Source organism: Saccopteryx leptura, chromosome 6 (genome assembly GCF_036850995.1).
Source record: "Saccopteryx leptura isolate mSacLep1 chromosome 6, mSacLep1_pri_phased_curated, whole genome shotgun sequence".
Taxonomy (NCBI): domain Eukaryota; kingdom Metazoa; phylum Chordata; class Mammalia; order Chiroptera; family Emballonuridae; genus Saccopteryx; species Saccopteryx leptura.
Genome location: NC_089508.1, coordinates 76,789,328 through 76,803,554, shown reverse-complemented (window position 1 = coordinate 76,803,554; position 14,227 = coordinate 76,789,328). Strand labels below are relative to the sequence as shown.

Sequence of the window (14,227 nt, the reverse complement as noted above, 5' to 3'; positions counted from 1 at the left end):
CCTTGCTCAAGCCAGCGACCTCGGGTCCAAGCTGGTGAGCTTTGCTGAAACCAGATGAGCCTGCGCTCAAGCTGGCGACCTCGGGGTCTTGAACCTGGGTCCTCTACATCCCAGTCTGACACTATCCACTGTGCCACTGCCTGGTCAGGCTAAGTCAAATCATTTTTGATCACTATATTTGTTCCTCTTCGCTCCCTTCCTCCCACCCCTCCCCCACATTCTTCTCACCTAGTAACTACTTCAGTTTTATCTATGTCCATGAATTTCAGTTTTATAGCCCACTTATGTGTGAAATCATACAGTTCTTAGCTTTTTCTGATATATCTATCTCATCCAGTATAGTGTTCTCAAGGCCCATCCATGTTGTCATAAATGGCAATATGTCATCATTTCTTATGGCTGTATTCCATTGTATATATGCACCACATCTTCTTTATCCAATCCTCTATCAAGTGACACTTTGGTTGTTTCCATGTCTTGTCCACTGTGAATAATGCGATGAACATGGGGCTACATGTGTCTTTGTGTACCAATGTTTTTGAATTTTGGGAGTAGGTACCCAGGAGAGGGATTGCTCAGTCATATGGTAGTTCTATTCTTAAGTTTTTGAGGAGTCACTGTACTTTCTTCCATAATGGTTGTACTAATTTGCATTCCCACTGGCAGTGAATGAGGGTTCCTTTTTCTCCACAGCCTTTCCAACACTTGTTATTATCTGTCTTGTTGGTAATAGCCAATATAACAGGTATGAGGTGGTATCTCATTGTAGTTTTGATTTGCATTTTGTGAATAGATAGTGAAGGTGAGCATCTCTACATATATCTGTTTGTCATCTATACGTCCTCTTGGGAGAAGTGTCTGTTCATGTCCTCTCTCCTTTTTTTTTTTTTTTGTATTTTTCTGAAATGAAAAGCAGGGAGGCAGAGAGACAGACACACTTATGCCCCACCAGGATCCACCTGGCAAGCCCACTAGGGGGTGATGCTCTGCCCATCTGGGGCGTTGCTCTGTTGCAACTGGAGCCATTTTAGCACCTGAGGAGAGGCCATGTGCCATCCTCAGCACCTGGGCCAACTTTGTTCCAGTGGAGCCTTGGCTGCAGGAGGGGAAGAGAGAGAGAGAGAAAGTAAAGGGGGAAGGGTAGAGAAGCAGATGGGTGCTTCTCCTGTGTGCCCTGGCCGGGAATCGAACCTGGGACTTCCACACGTGGGCTGATGCTCTACCACTGAGCCAACCTGCCAGGGCCTTTCCTCTCTCCATTTTTCAATTGGATTATTGCTTGTTTGTTGCTGAGCTTTGTGAGTTCTTTATATATTTTGGATATTAACCCCTTATTGGAGCTGCTGTTTGCAAATATCTCCCATTTAGTTGGCTGCCTGTTTGTTTTGTTGTTGGTTTCTTCTGCTGTGCAGAAGCTTTTTAGTTTGATATAGTCCCATTTATTTATTTTTGCCTTTAATCCCCTTGGCAAATGCAAAATTTTATTCTTTTTTATGGCTGAATAATATTCCATTGTATGTACCACTTCTTTATTCGCTCATCTGTCAATAGGTACATAGGTTGCTTCCATACCTGGGCTATTGTAAATAATGTTGTAATGAACGTCGGGGTGCATATGTCTTTTCAAATTGGTGTTTTGGATTTCTTCAGATAAATACTTGGCAGTGGAGCTGCTGAGTCATACAATAATTTTGTTTTTTAATTATTTGAGAAATTTTCATACTGTTTTCCATAGTTGCTAAACTAACTTATAGTCCCATCAACAGAATACAAAGGGTTTTTTTTTTGTTTTGTTTTTTATTTATTTATTTATTTTTTACAGAGACAGAGAGTGAGTCAGAGAGAGGGATAGACAGGGACAGACAGACAGGAATGGAGAGAGATGAGAAGCATCAATCACTAGTTTTTCATTGCACGTTGCAACACCTTAGTTGTTCATTGATTGCTTTCTCATATGTGCCTTGACCGCAGGCCTTCAGCAGACCGATTAACCCCTTGCTGGAGCCAGCGACCTTGGGTTTAAGCTGGTGGGCTTTTCCTCAAACCAGATGAGCCCACGGTCAAGCTGGTGACCTCAGGGTCTCGAACCCAGGTCCTCTGCATCCCAATCCAATGCTCTATCCACTGTGCCACTGCCTGGTCAGGCAGAATACAAAGGTTTTATTTTCTCTGAATTCTTACCAGCATTTCTTATTCCTGATGATAGCCATTTTTACAGGTGTGAGGTGATAGCTCATTCTGGTTTTGACTTGCATTTCCATGATGATTAGTGTGGTTAAGCATCTTTTCATGTACCTGTTAACCTTTTGGATGTCTTCTTTGGAAAAAGGTGTGTTTAGTTCCTCTGCCCAATAGTTAACTGGGTTGAGGATTTCTTTTTGTTATTGAGTTGTATGACTTTTATTAAGATATTTTGAATATTAACCCCTTATTACAGATAGGGGTTGCATATATTTTCTCTCATTCTGTAAGTGCCTTTTCATTTTGTTGATTATTTCTTTTGTCTGTGATTTTGGTGTTCTATCCAAAAAATCATTGCCAAGATGAATATCAAGGAGTTCTTTCCTACATTTTCTTCTAGGAATTTTATGTAGTAGGTCTTATGTTTAAGTCCTTACCCATTTTGAGTTTATTTTTGTGTATGGGGTAAGAGAGGAATCCAATTTTATTTTTATGTATGTGTTTATCCAGTTTTCATAGCACCATTTATTAAAGGGACTATCTTTTCCTCATAAGATATTCTTGGTTCCCTTGTCAAATATTAGTTGACCATATATTTGGGGATTTAATTCTGAACTTTCTGTTCTGTTCTATTGGTCTCTGTCTGTTTTTATGCCAGTACCATACACTGTTAATTACTATAGCTTTGGAGTATAGTTTGAAATCAGGATGTATGATGCCTCTCTCTCTGGATTTATTCTTTGTCAGGATTGCTTTGGCTATTTGGGGTCTTTTGTGGTTCCATACAAATTTTTTAATCCTTTTTTTCTGTGAAGAATGCCTTTAGAATTTCGATAGGGATCACATTGAATCTATAGATGACTTTGGATATTATGGACATTTTAACTATTAATTCTTCTGATCCACAAACATGAAATGTCTTTCAGTTTGTGCTGTTTTTTATTTCTTTTGACAAAGTCTTGTGGGGTATTTTTGTACATATTTCTCACTTCCTTGGTTAAGTTTATTCTTTTACTCAGCATAATTAAGACTGGTCCATAGTGCATGTAATGTATCAGTAGTTTATTTCTTTTTAATGCTGAGTAGTACCCCATTGTTCATCACAACGTGTTTTCCCTTCATCTGTTGATAAATATTTGAATTATGTCCTCATTGTAGTTTACTTTTTTATTTTAATTTTTGATTTACTGATTTGAGAGAGTAAGAGGAGAGAAAGAGAAGGGTGTGGGGAGAATGTGTTGTTCCACTTAGTTGGGCATTCATTGGTTGATTCTTGTATGTGCCCTGACTTGGGATTGAACCTGCAACGTTGGTGTATAGAGATGATGCTCTAACCAACCGAGCTACCTGACCAGAGCTCCCTCATTATAGTCTCAATTTTCATTCTCTTATTGACTAATGATGTTAATGTTTTGTATATTCTTATTTGCCTTCCATGTATCTTCTTTGGTGACATCTGTTCACTTATCTATTTTTATTGTTTTTGTTTTGTTTCCTTACTATTGAGGTTTTTTGTGTTTCTTTTTACAGAGACACAGAGAGAGAGCGAGAGAGAGAGGGATAGATAGGGACAGACAGACAGGAATGGACAGAGATGAGAAGCATCAATCATTAGTTTTTTGTTGCGACACCTTAGTTGTTCATTGATTGCTTTCTCATATGTGCCTTGACAGTGGGCCTTCAGCAGACCGAGTAACTCCTTGCTCGAGCCAGTGACCTTGGGTCCAAGCTGGTGAGCTTTGCTCAAACCAGATGAGCCCGCACTCAACCTGGTGACCTCGGGGTCTCGAACCCGGGTCCTCTGCATCCCAGTCCGATGCTCTATCCACTGCGCCACTGCCTGGTCAGGCCTTACTATTGAGTTTTGAGAATTCTTTATTCTAGATGTAAGTCCTTTAATATGTGACTTACAAATACTTTTTTTTAAAATTTTATTTATTCATTTTAGAGAGGAGAGAGAAAGGAAGAGAGAGAGACAGAGAGGGAGGGAGAGAGACAGAGAGAGAAGGTGGGGAGGAGCTGGAAGCATCAACTCCCATATGTGCCTTGACCAGGCAAGCCCAGGGTTTCGAACTGGCGACCTCAGCATTTCCAGGTCTACGCTTTATCCACTGCACCACCACAGGTCAGGCCGTGACTTACAAATACTATATTTCTCCTAGAATGTCTTCTTTGACTTATCTTTTCATTCTCTTAACACTGTCTTCCAAAGAGCAGAAGTTTATTTTGATTAATTCTGATTTATCAATTTTTATTCTTTTGTGGATCATGCTTTTGGTATTGTGCCTAAGAAACCTTTTCTTAACCCAAGGTCACAAAAATTTTTCTGCTTTGTTCTAGAAAATTTGTAGTTTTTGTGACATCTTAGGACAAGTGGTGCAGGCCACCAGCCATGAAAACTGAGTACATCCAGTACATGGCTGGAGGCAAAAGATAAAAAACCATTAGAAATGTAGCAATATTTCCCACTGAACTCTATGTACCCAGATCAAGGAAGCCCCTACCCTAGAGACTTAGCCAAGAATGAGGTCAGCTAACCGCACCTCTCCCGCCCTTGTAAACGCTGCTTGCTTGCTCAGCCTAGATAGCCACCCTATAAAAAGGAGCCATTTTAGAAGCTCGGGGCTGCAGTGTTCCCTTGCATGGTTGCCTGCAGTCCCTGCACAGGTTTGCAATAAAACTTATAAAATTCACTTTGGGTTTGCTGTGGTCTGTCTCCTGGGATGTAACAGTTTTCAGTTTTACTATTAAGTTTGTGATCATTTTGAGTTAATTTTTATATGTAGTACAAGGTATAAGATGATTTTTAATTTTTTGCATGTGGATATCCAGTTGTTCCAGCAACTTGGTTCTTTTTTATTATTTCTTTTTTGTATGTTGCTATTGTCCTTATCTCTTTAAGCACTTTTATCAAGAGTATTTAAAACTTTTGGTCATAGGTCAGATTTCCCAGGAAACAGATTCTAAGACTGAAATTTGGTAGCAAGAAGTGAGGGCAGCAGGATTGAGCAGAGAGAAAAGGTCAACTGAAGTAGTTGCAGCAGAAGCCTTGGCCAATCCTATACAGAGTTCTGAAACTAGAATGGCTCTTCAGAGATGTCCTAAGTTTAGGTTCGAGGGCTATGACATTTCATATCTGCCTCAGAAATTAGATGTGGGCTCTGCTCAGGGAGAGGAACCATGGGTGAGGAAGCTCCCTTTAGCCAAAGGCAGTTTGTGGAGGGCCAACAATGGCAATACTCCCAATAGCTGGGGTAGCTCAGTCTTAGAGAGGAGAGCTGTGTGACAAAGCATAGAATCCATTCAGTCTGTTCTGAAACTTCTGCTTCAGATGGAGTGTGTTATCTAGTCTGTTGTATTTCTTTTTCTTTTTTTTAAGAGAGAGAGACAGGAAGGGAGAGAGATGAGAAGCATCAACTCATAGTTGTGTCACTTTAGTTGTTCATTGATTGCTTCTCATACATGCCTTGACCTGGGGGGCTCAAGCAGAGCCAGTGACCCCTTACTCGAACCAGTGACTTTGGGCTCAAGCCAATGACCTTGGGCTCATTTTGAAGATACCACACTCAAGCTGGTAACCCCACACTCAAACCGGTAACCCCGCGCTCAAATCGGAGACCTTGGGGTTTTGAACCTGGGACCTCAGCGTCCCAAGTCAATGCTCTATCCACTGTGCCATCACTGGTCAGACAGTTATATTTCTTTAACTCTTCGCACGTCTAGTTATTTTAACCTGTGTGCTTATATTCCCTGGGAGATGTCAGATACTTTGTCTAGTAATGAGTATTAAGAGTAACGCCAAAGGCCAGTTCATAATCTATGTCAGTTCCAATCAGAAAGAGAGAGGAGGGCATGAGTGCCAGGATGGAGATTCCAGACACCCTGAATCAATCTTGATTACTTCACTGAACAAATCCTTGGCATGATTTACCTGTCATGTTGGTAAATGATTTACTTTCTGTTGATTTTTGTATATTAATCCTTAATCTTGCTGAATTCTCTTAGTAGTTTTAATAATCTGTATATCAGTTCTCTTGGATTTTCTATGCAGATATCATCTGTTAATAAGTTCTGTTTTTCCTTTCCAGAGAGATGTGTGTGTGTGTGTGTGTGTGTGTGCGCGCACGCACATACACACGTATCTTACTGCATTGGCAAAGTCTTTAGTATAATTTTGAATAACTTTAAAGGAATTTCCTTTACATGAACTAGGTTGTTTGCTGTGGGTTTTTGGTATATACTCTTTTTTCTTTTTTTTTTGTTTTGTATTTTTTCTGAAGCTGGAAACGGGGAGAGACAAGCAGACAGACTCCCGCATGCGCCCGACCGGGATCCACCCGGCATGCCCACCAGGGGCGACGCTCTGCCCCTCTGGGGCGTCGCTCTGCCGCGACCAGAGCCACTCTAGCACCTCGGGCAGAGGCCAAGGAGCCATCCCCAGTGCCCGGGCCATCTTTGCTCCAATGGAGCCTTGGCTGCGGGAGGGGAAGAGAGAGACAGAGAGGAAGGAGGGGGTGGGGGTGGAGAAGCAAATGGGCACTTCTCCTATGTGCCCTGGCCGGGAATCGAACCCAGGTCCCCCGCACGCCAGGCCGACGCTCTACCGCTGAGCCAACCAGCCAGGGCTGGTATATACTCTTTCTAAGAATAAGTTTTGTTCTATTCCTTTTTTCCTTTTTTTCTAAAATCATGAATGGATGTTAACTTTTATCAAATGTTTTTTTTTTTTGCATCTATTGAAGTGATATGGTTTTTCTTTTTTGATCTTAATTATATTCATATTTAATTTTTTGAGATAAAATTCTAATAACACCATTTGCACCATTTAAAAGTAGTATACAAATTTAGTGGACTTCGGTGTACAGATATTGATCGACTTATGACCTATGCAACTTACGACCATTCGACTTTACAACCAGAATCGCTAGCCATGACTGCTCCGTGTCTGGCAGCGCAAGCGTTGCCCAGCTGGGTGTACGACAGTGCGGACCAGCTTCCAGCAGCACTACCATCTCCGCGTGCACCATTTCAACTGTTATCCCAGACTTGGTACAGCAATTTGTGTTTTGTGTCTTGGATAGTTTTCATCAAACCCCTCCCAAGATGTCTACCAAGAGGAAATTGTCTTTGTCTACACCTCAGCCTGCCAAGAAGGAAAGAAAGGCCATCGATCTTGACACGAAAATGAGCGCAGGCTCATCCAACTTGAGCATGGGTTCACCAGCTTGAGTGCAGGGGTGCTGACTTGAGCATGGGATCATAGACATGACCCCATAGTCGCTGGTTTGAGCCCAAGGTCACTGGGCTCTGCTGTGAGTGGGGCCACTCACTCTGCTGTAACCCCCTGGTCAAGGCACATATGAAAAAGCAATCAATGAACAAGTATGAAGGAGGAAAGAAAGTGAATGTGATCGCACATGTTTATGAAAAAACCAACTCCGGTAACTCCAACTGCTGCCTCAGATGACCACATCAATGATCCACAGCCAAGCACCAGCGGCTAATAAAATGTTTTGTATGTGTTTATATATTTTGATATGTTTTGCAATTGGGAAAATGTTTCCTATGGTATTTTTTACACCTGTATTTTGTATTTTTGCATGCACCTGTATTTTGTAATTTTGTATGTTTTGCAAATATTAAACCAGTTGTACTGGTAATGTAGTGTTTCAAACCTGACAAATGTAAAAATAAGAAACAAAATGGTATAGACATGATACAAATGGCATAAAATGAACAAAGAAAATTATGATAAAATATGACTTAAAGATTTTTATAACATCATTTCACAGTACTGTACTTATAGCCTACTCAACTTACGACCAAATCGTGTTATGACCGGTCTGTTGGAACCAATCGTGGTCGTAAGTCGAGCACTAGCTGTATTTACAATATGTAGTCATCACTATTTCAGAACATTTCCATTTCTATGTACTGTTTTACTGTTAAACTACCCTTTCATTACTGGATTTAACACAATTTGGTCATGGTTTACATTCTTTTTTCAATATATTGCTAGGATTGTATAATACCATATTTTACAGAAGTTTTCATAATGAAATTTTGTCCCTGTTTTGTTGGTTCTTTTCACAGCATCTCTGGAAGTTGATGGTAGAAGAGTCAGATTTACTGGGTCAGCTGAAGGTAAGAGCTTAGCAATTCTATTCACTCATAAAGTGATGCTGGTCGGCAGTGACTTCATTCTCTAGCCTCTCCTGGGAGCACTGGCTGCCTGTACATACCCAGATTTCTAGAGTGGCCTGATATGTCCTCAGCCATGTGGGCCAACTCCACCTAATACTACAAAGTTACTGCAGTACAAACCTTTAGCTGTTAACTTTCTTCTGGCATAACTGTTTTCACTGAAAAGATGAATCCAAAGACACACCGGACATCCTGCCATTGAGGGGATTACTAAATATGCCCCTTTAAGATGCCAAAAGTCTGTATATCCTTTTGTAGGTTAGCTCAAATTCATGAGATTTGGAAATTATGTGTGTAATTCCAATAAGATAGTGAGGGGCTCATGACCCTACTGGATTACCAAATTGTAAATTGAAATTCTTTCTGCAGATCATTAAAGACTTTTACCTTCTGGGACGTGGAGAACTGTTTCAGGCCTTCATTGACACGGCTCAGCACATGTTAAAAACACCACCCACTGCAGTAACGGAACATGGTAATTGCCCTGTGGGCCTGAGGATTACCGGCTTACTGAAGTTGTAGGGTATTTCTTGGCTGCTGCTGCTGAACCATTTAGGCCTGCTTCTCAAAAGAGCAGCCTGGTGAGTTACAGAGCAGTGTTTCCAAAGATGGAGGGCATTTCAGGTAGGCTTCACACTGAGGTCACTGGGAGCAGCCTCTTGGCTTATGACCTTTCCTGGAAGAGATGGTACATACAGGCTTTCAAACCAGCTATTTTATCTCATCAGATTATAGTCATATATTCTTTATGAGACATACAGGAACTTATTGCCACTTACTGTATTAAGATTCTTTAGGTTGCCTGACCAGGCGGTGGCGCAATGGATAGAACGTCAGACTGGGATGTGGAGGACCCAGGTTCGAAACCTCAAGGTGACCAGCTTGAGCCAAAGGTCGCTTGCTTGAGCAAGGGGCCACTCACTCTATTGGAGCCCCCTATCAAGGCACATATGAGAAAGCAATCAGTGAACAACTAGGTGCTTCAACAAAGAATTGATGCCAGGCCCTGCCGGTTGGCTCAGCGGTAGAGCGTCGGCCTGGCATGCGGGGGACCTGGGTTTGATTCCCGGCCAGGGCACATAGGAGAAGCGCCCATTTGCTTCCCCACCCCCCCATCCTTCCTCTCTGTCTCTCTCTTCCCCTCCCGCAGCCAAGGCTCCATTGGAGCAAAGATGGCCCGGGCGCTGGGGATGGCTCCTTGGCCCTTGCCCCAGGCGCTAGAGTGGCTCTGGTTGCCGCAGAGCGACGTCCCAGAGGGGCAGAGCATCGCCCCCTGGTGGGCAGAGCGTAGCCCCTGGTGGGCGTGCCGGGTGGATCCCGGTCGGGTGCATGCGGGAGTCTGTCTGACTGTCTCTCCCTGTTTCCAGCTTCAGAAAAATACAAAAAAAAAAAAAAGAATTGATGCTTCTCATCTCTCTCCCTTCCTGTCTGTCCCTCTCTCTGTCTCTCTCTCTCTCTCTGTCACAAAAAAGAAAAAAAAGAGAAAGACAGTGAAGGGAGAGGGGGGGAAAGGAAAGAAGGAAGGAAATGGGGTAGGGGGAGATAGAGTTACTATATTTCTAGCTCTACAAAACAATAGACATGCACTATACTTAAATAGAACTTTTTTGGTTGCAAATATCAGAAAATCCAATTCAAACTCACTTGAACAAAGTGGGGAAATAATTCAATGATTTTTATAACTGAAAAGATCAGCGGTATGATGGCTTTAGGTAGAGTTTGATCCAGTGGCTCACATGATACCTTCAGGACTTGGTGTTATTCCATCTTTGCCTCTACCTTCTCAGACAGACCTGTTCCATACCATGGCAGGATGGCCTCCAGCAAAGCTTACATGCTTCTGAGTCCCTGTTTATCACAGTTGCAGATACATGTGTGTGCCCACACCCCCCCACAAAAAGCTGTCCTCTTTCAGTCTGAATAGTCTCTTAATTGGCCTGGCTTGGATCATGTTCATACCTCTAAACATAATAGTGTAGAGTATTGTATTCCATTTAATCATTCCATTCCTGAGTCCCCTGCTGACCCCAAGGATCAGGTACAGTCAACTGCACTGTACTGGGAAGGGGTGATTCTCCAAGGAAAATCAGGATGCTGTTACCAATAAGAGGAGGAGGAACGTGCTAGTCCAGCAAAAGCAGCTGACGTCTACTGTGTCCAGCTGTTAGTGTTAGGCAGTCTGGAAGAGGTGGGAAGCCGGAGGAGTCTGGGTTTGTTATGTAGCCAGGCATTCATGTCAGCCCATGTGTTCTTTCTTGCAGATGTGAATGTGGCCTTCCAACAGTCAGCACACAAGGTGTTGCTAGACGATGACAACCTTCTCCCGCTGTTGCACCTAATAATTGAGTACCATGGAAAGGAGCATAAAGGTTTGCCATTCTTTCTTGCTTCTGTTCCTACTGGTCATCTCTTCTCCCATCTCTGCTTCCATCCACCTCCACAGAAACCGTATCCTTTTGGACCTTAGAAACCACGTAGCCCAAATTTCATACAGGAGAAAAGGGAAAGAAGTCCAGAGAGGCTGAGGGAAATGCCCAGGCCATGGGTTTTGTTTGTGTCTTGCCGTTGGAATTGTCTTTATATCAAGCCACCAGACTTGATTGCTGAAAGAAGATTCGCTAAAGGACCTCCTATGAGAACTTCACATAGAGTGTCCTTGCCTCTGCAAGCTCTCTTTCTGCCCCCTTTATGCCCTGACACTGCAGGTTGTGTGAGCACTCACTTCATAAATGCTGTTCACCTGTTGAAGCTCTGGTTCTAAATTAGCAGAGTCTGATCTAGACATCCTTTCTTCTCTTCTTGACAGATGCTACTCAGGCCAGAGAAGGGCCTTCTCGGGAAACTTCTCCTCGGGAGGCCCCGGCATCGGGCTGGGCAGCCCTAGGCCTTTCCTACAAAGTTCAGTGGCCACTGCACATTCTCTTCACTCCTGCTGTCTTGGAAAAGTGAGTATTTCTGAATTTCTCTCAGGTAAATATGACCCACCTTACTTCCAAGGGAACAAAGCAGGAATAGAATTGGTGGGAGAATAATAGCCAAACTCTTAAAATAATGAGGGCTTTTGCCTGATCAGGCGGTGGTGCAGTGGATAGGGCGTCAGACTGGGATGTGGAGGACCCAGGCTTGAAACTCCGAGGTCACTGGCTTGAGCACAGGCTCATCTGGTTTGAGCAAGGCTCACCAGCTTGAGCCCAAGGTCGCTGGCTTGAAGCCCAAGGTCGCTGGCTTGAGCAAGGGTCACTTGCTTTGCTGTAGCTCACTGATCACAGAACATATGAGAAAGCAATCAAATGAGAAACTGAGGAGCCACAGTGAAGAATTGATGCTTCTCATCTCTCTCCCTTCCGGTGTGTCTGTCCCTCTTTCTGTCTCTGTCACAAAATAAATAATTTTTTTTTAAATGAGTTTTTTGTTTTAATGACAAAATAACAAGCATTTCACAGCTGCCAGTTTGTGGCCCCTGGCACATACAGTCTTTGACCACACTGAGTATGGCCTTTGATAATTCCATCAGACTGGCAAGGTTCTTCCCTTTTAAAATTTTTTATTTACTTGGGAAGACTTTTTAAGCTGAAGTGTCTGCTGTGGACTTTAGCCACTGGGGTTATTACCCCAAGGAGAAGCATTGGAGATAGTCAAGCTAGGAGGAGGGCAGAGTAAAGAAGTGTTACCCCAAGGTGGTAAGACTCTTGGATCAGCTTTGGTCTTTACCCTGAGAGTCTGCCATGTACTGTTGCTTGGCCCTGTCAGGACCTAATGTCCCTAAACCAGAGGGAAACTAGAGCTCTAGAGAAAGGAAGCAAGAGAAGCATACTTGACTGGTGGTAGCCTCTGAAATCCACCCCCAAGCCATTTCAGGAATGTCCCAAATCCTATCACAGATTCTAGCACTTGACATGGTGGCTGGAGGATAGAAGCTGTCATGCTCAGGCTAGGGGAATGGAGGAAAGAGAAATGAACAAATGGGTCTCTCTTAGTCCCCCCTCTTCCAGTTCACAACCCCCTACACTTTTGAGGGATAGAGAAGCTTGGGCATGAGAGACTAGGCATAAATTGGAAAATATAAGGCTTGTTTAGGGGAAAGCTTCTGTGGCAGGTTCAGAGCCCACAGACCCAAGTCTATTCCTCTCCTTACTTGATATGCTCTGAATACCTTAAAGAAATCAAACTCAGTATTTTTTAAACATTTTATTATGAAAATTTCCAAATAAAAACAAGTATGGACTATAATGAACTCCCATGTACACATTATCCAGCTTCAGTAACCACCCACATTATGAGACTTGTTTTATTTGCTAGTACCTGTCAAGCAATCCTAGACATGTCATTTTGTTCCACCACTATGCAATTCAGAAAGGCATGTTTTTTAACATAACTACAATGCCCATTGTCATGCCCAATAAAATTAGTAATTCCTGCCTTGGCTGGTTGGCTCAATGGTAGTGTAGGCTCGGCATGTGACTGTCCCAGGTTTGATTTCCAGTCAGGGCACACAGGAGAAGCAACCATCTACTTCTCCACCCCCACCCCTCCCCCCTCCCTCTCCCTCCACAGCCATGGCTCGATTGGTTCAAGCAAGTTGGCCCCAAATGCTAAGAATGGCTCCATGGCCTCCACCTCAAGCATTAAAAATAGCTCAGTTGCCAAGCAACAGAGCAAGGGCCACGATGGACAGAGCATCACTGATAGGGAGCATGTCAAGTGAATCATGGTGGGGGCACGTGCGGGAATCTGTTTCTCTGCCTCTCGTGCTCTTGCTTAATAAAAAAATAATAAATAAAATTAGTAATTCCTTATTATCTGATATCCAGTCCATATTGAAATTATCCCAGTTATCTAAAAAAGTCTTTTTATAGTTGGGTCTATTTAAATCAGAATCCAAACGAGGTGTCCTATTTTAAATATGTTGTTCCATTAGAAATGGGTAATTTTTATTTTTTTAATTTTTTTCCTTTTTTTTTACAGAGACACAGAGAGTCAGAAAGAGGGATAGATAGGGACAGACAGACAGGAACAGAGAGAGATGAGAAGCATCAATCATCAGTTTTTCGTTGTGGCACCTTAGTTGTTCATTGATTGCTTTCTCATTGTGCCTTGACCGTGGGCCTTCAGCAGACTGAGTAACCCCTTGCTCGAGCCAGCAACCTTGGGTCCAAGCTGGTGAGCTTTTGCTCAAACCAGATGAGCCCACGGTCAAGCTGGCGACTTCGGGGTCTCGAACCTGGGTCCTCAGCATCCCAGTTCGGCATTCTATCCACTGCACCACAGTCTGGTCAGGCAGAAATGGGTAATTTTTTTAAAATTAAATGAGTAGTGTCTTCTGCGTGCCTACCTGAGAATAAGTAAGTATGCTCCTGGGAATCCCTGCTCCTCCCATGTGTCTTCTCAGTCCATAGCTCAACACTGGGCAGTGAGCCCCAAGCTTGCTGCAAGGGCTCTCCATGAGAGGAGCTCTCAATTTTATTTTCTCTTTGGTTTTGAGGGACGGAAAATCAGATTAACCAAAATCCTTGGTTCCTAACATACTCCTATTATAGGTCCTTGCAAGACCCTCCTTCCTTTCTTTTTAACATACACTCATGCACCATAGATCCACTTCCCAGCACAAACACTAGAACACTGATGATGTCCAGCTACCTGTGTGGTCTTCCCAGTGCTGCCCTTTGCCTCCCACATCACAAACTGACCACTAGCCTAAATGTTATGTTTTCTTTCATATATATAGTTTCATAACATCTGTATATGTATTCCCCCAATGTAGACTTTTTTCTATTTAGTTGTTTTAAGCATTATAAACAGGAATAAGAGACTATATGTAATCTTTTGAAATTTACTTTTATTC

The 14,227-nt window shown here is 42.8% G+C and overlaps 1 protein-coding gene across 2 annotated transcripts in view; it reads left to right on the top strand.

Moving 5' to 3' along the window:
• The window catches only part of TUBGCP4 (tubulin gamma complex component 4), a 53,476-nt gene that overhangs the window by 34,079 nt on the left and 5,170 nt on the right, over nucleotides 1-14,227 (top strand). For both annotated transcript variants that reach the window (XM_066343291.1, XM_066343290.1), the window contains 4 exons: nucleotides 8,275-8,325; nucleotides 8,755-8,860; nucleotides 10,647-10,754; nucleotides 11,192-11,330. In XM_066343291.1, coding sequence (XP_066199388.1) covers nucleotides 8,275-8,325; nucleotides 8,755-8,860; nucleotides 10,647-10,754; nucleotides 11,192-11,330 — 404 coding nt within the window. The remainder of the gene's footprint in view (nucleotides 1-8,274; nucleotides 8,326-8,754; nucleotides 8,861-10,646; nucleotides 10,755-11,191; nucleotides 11,331-14,227) is intronic.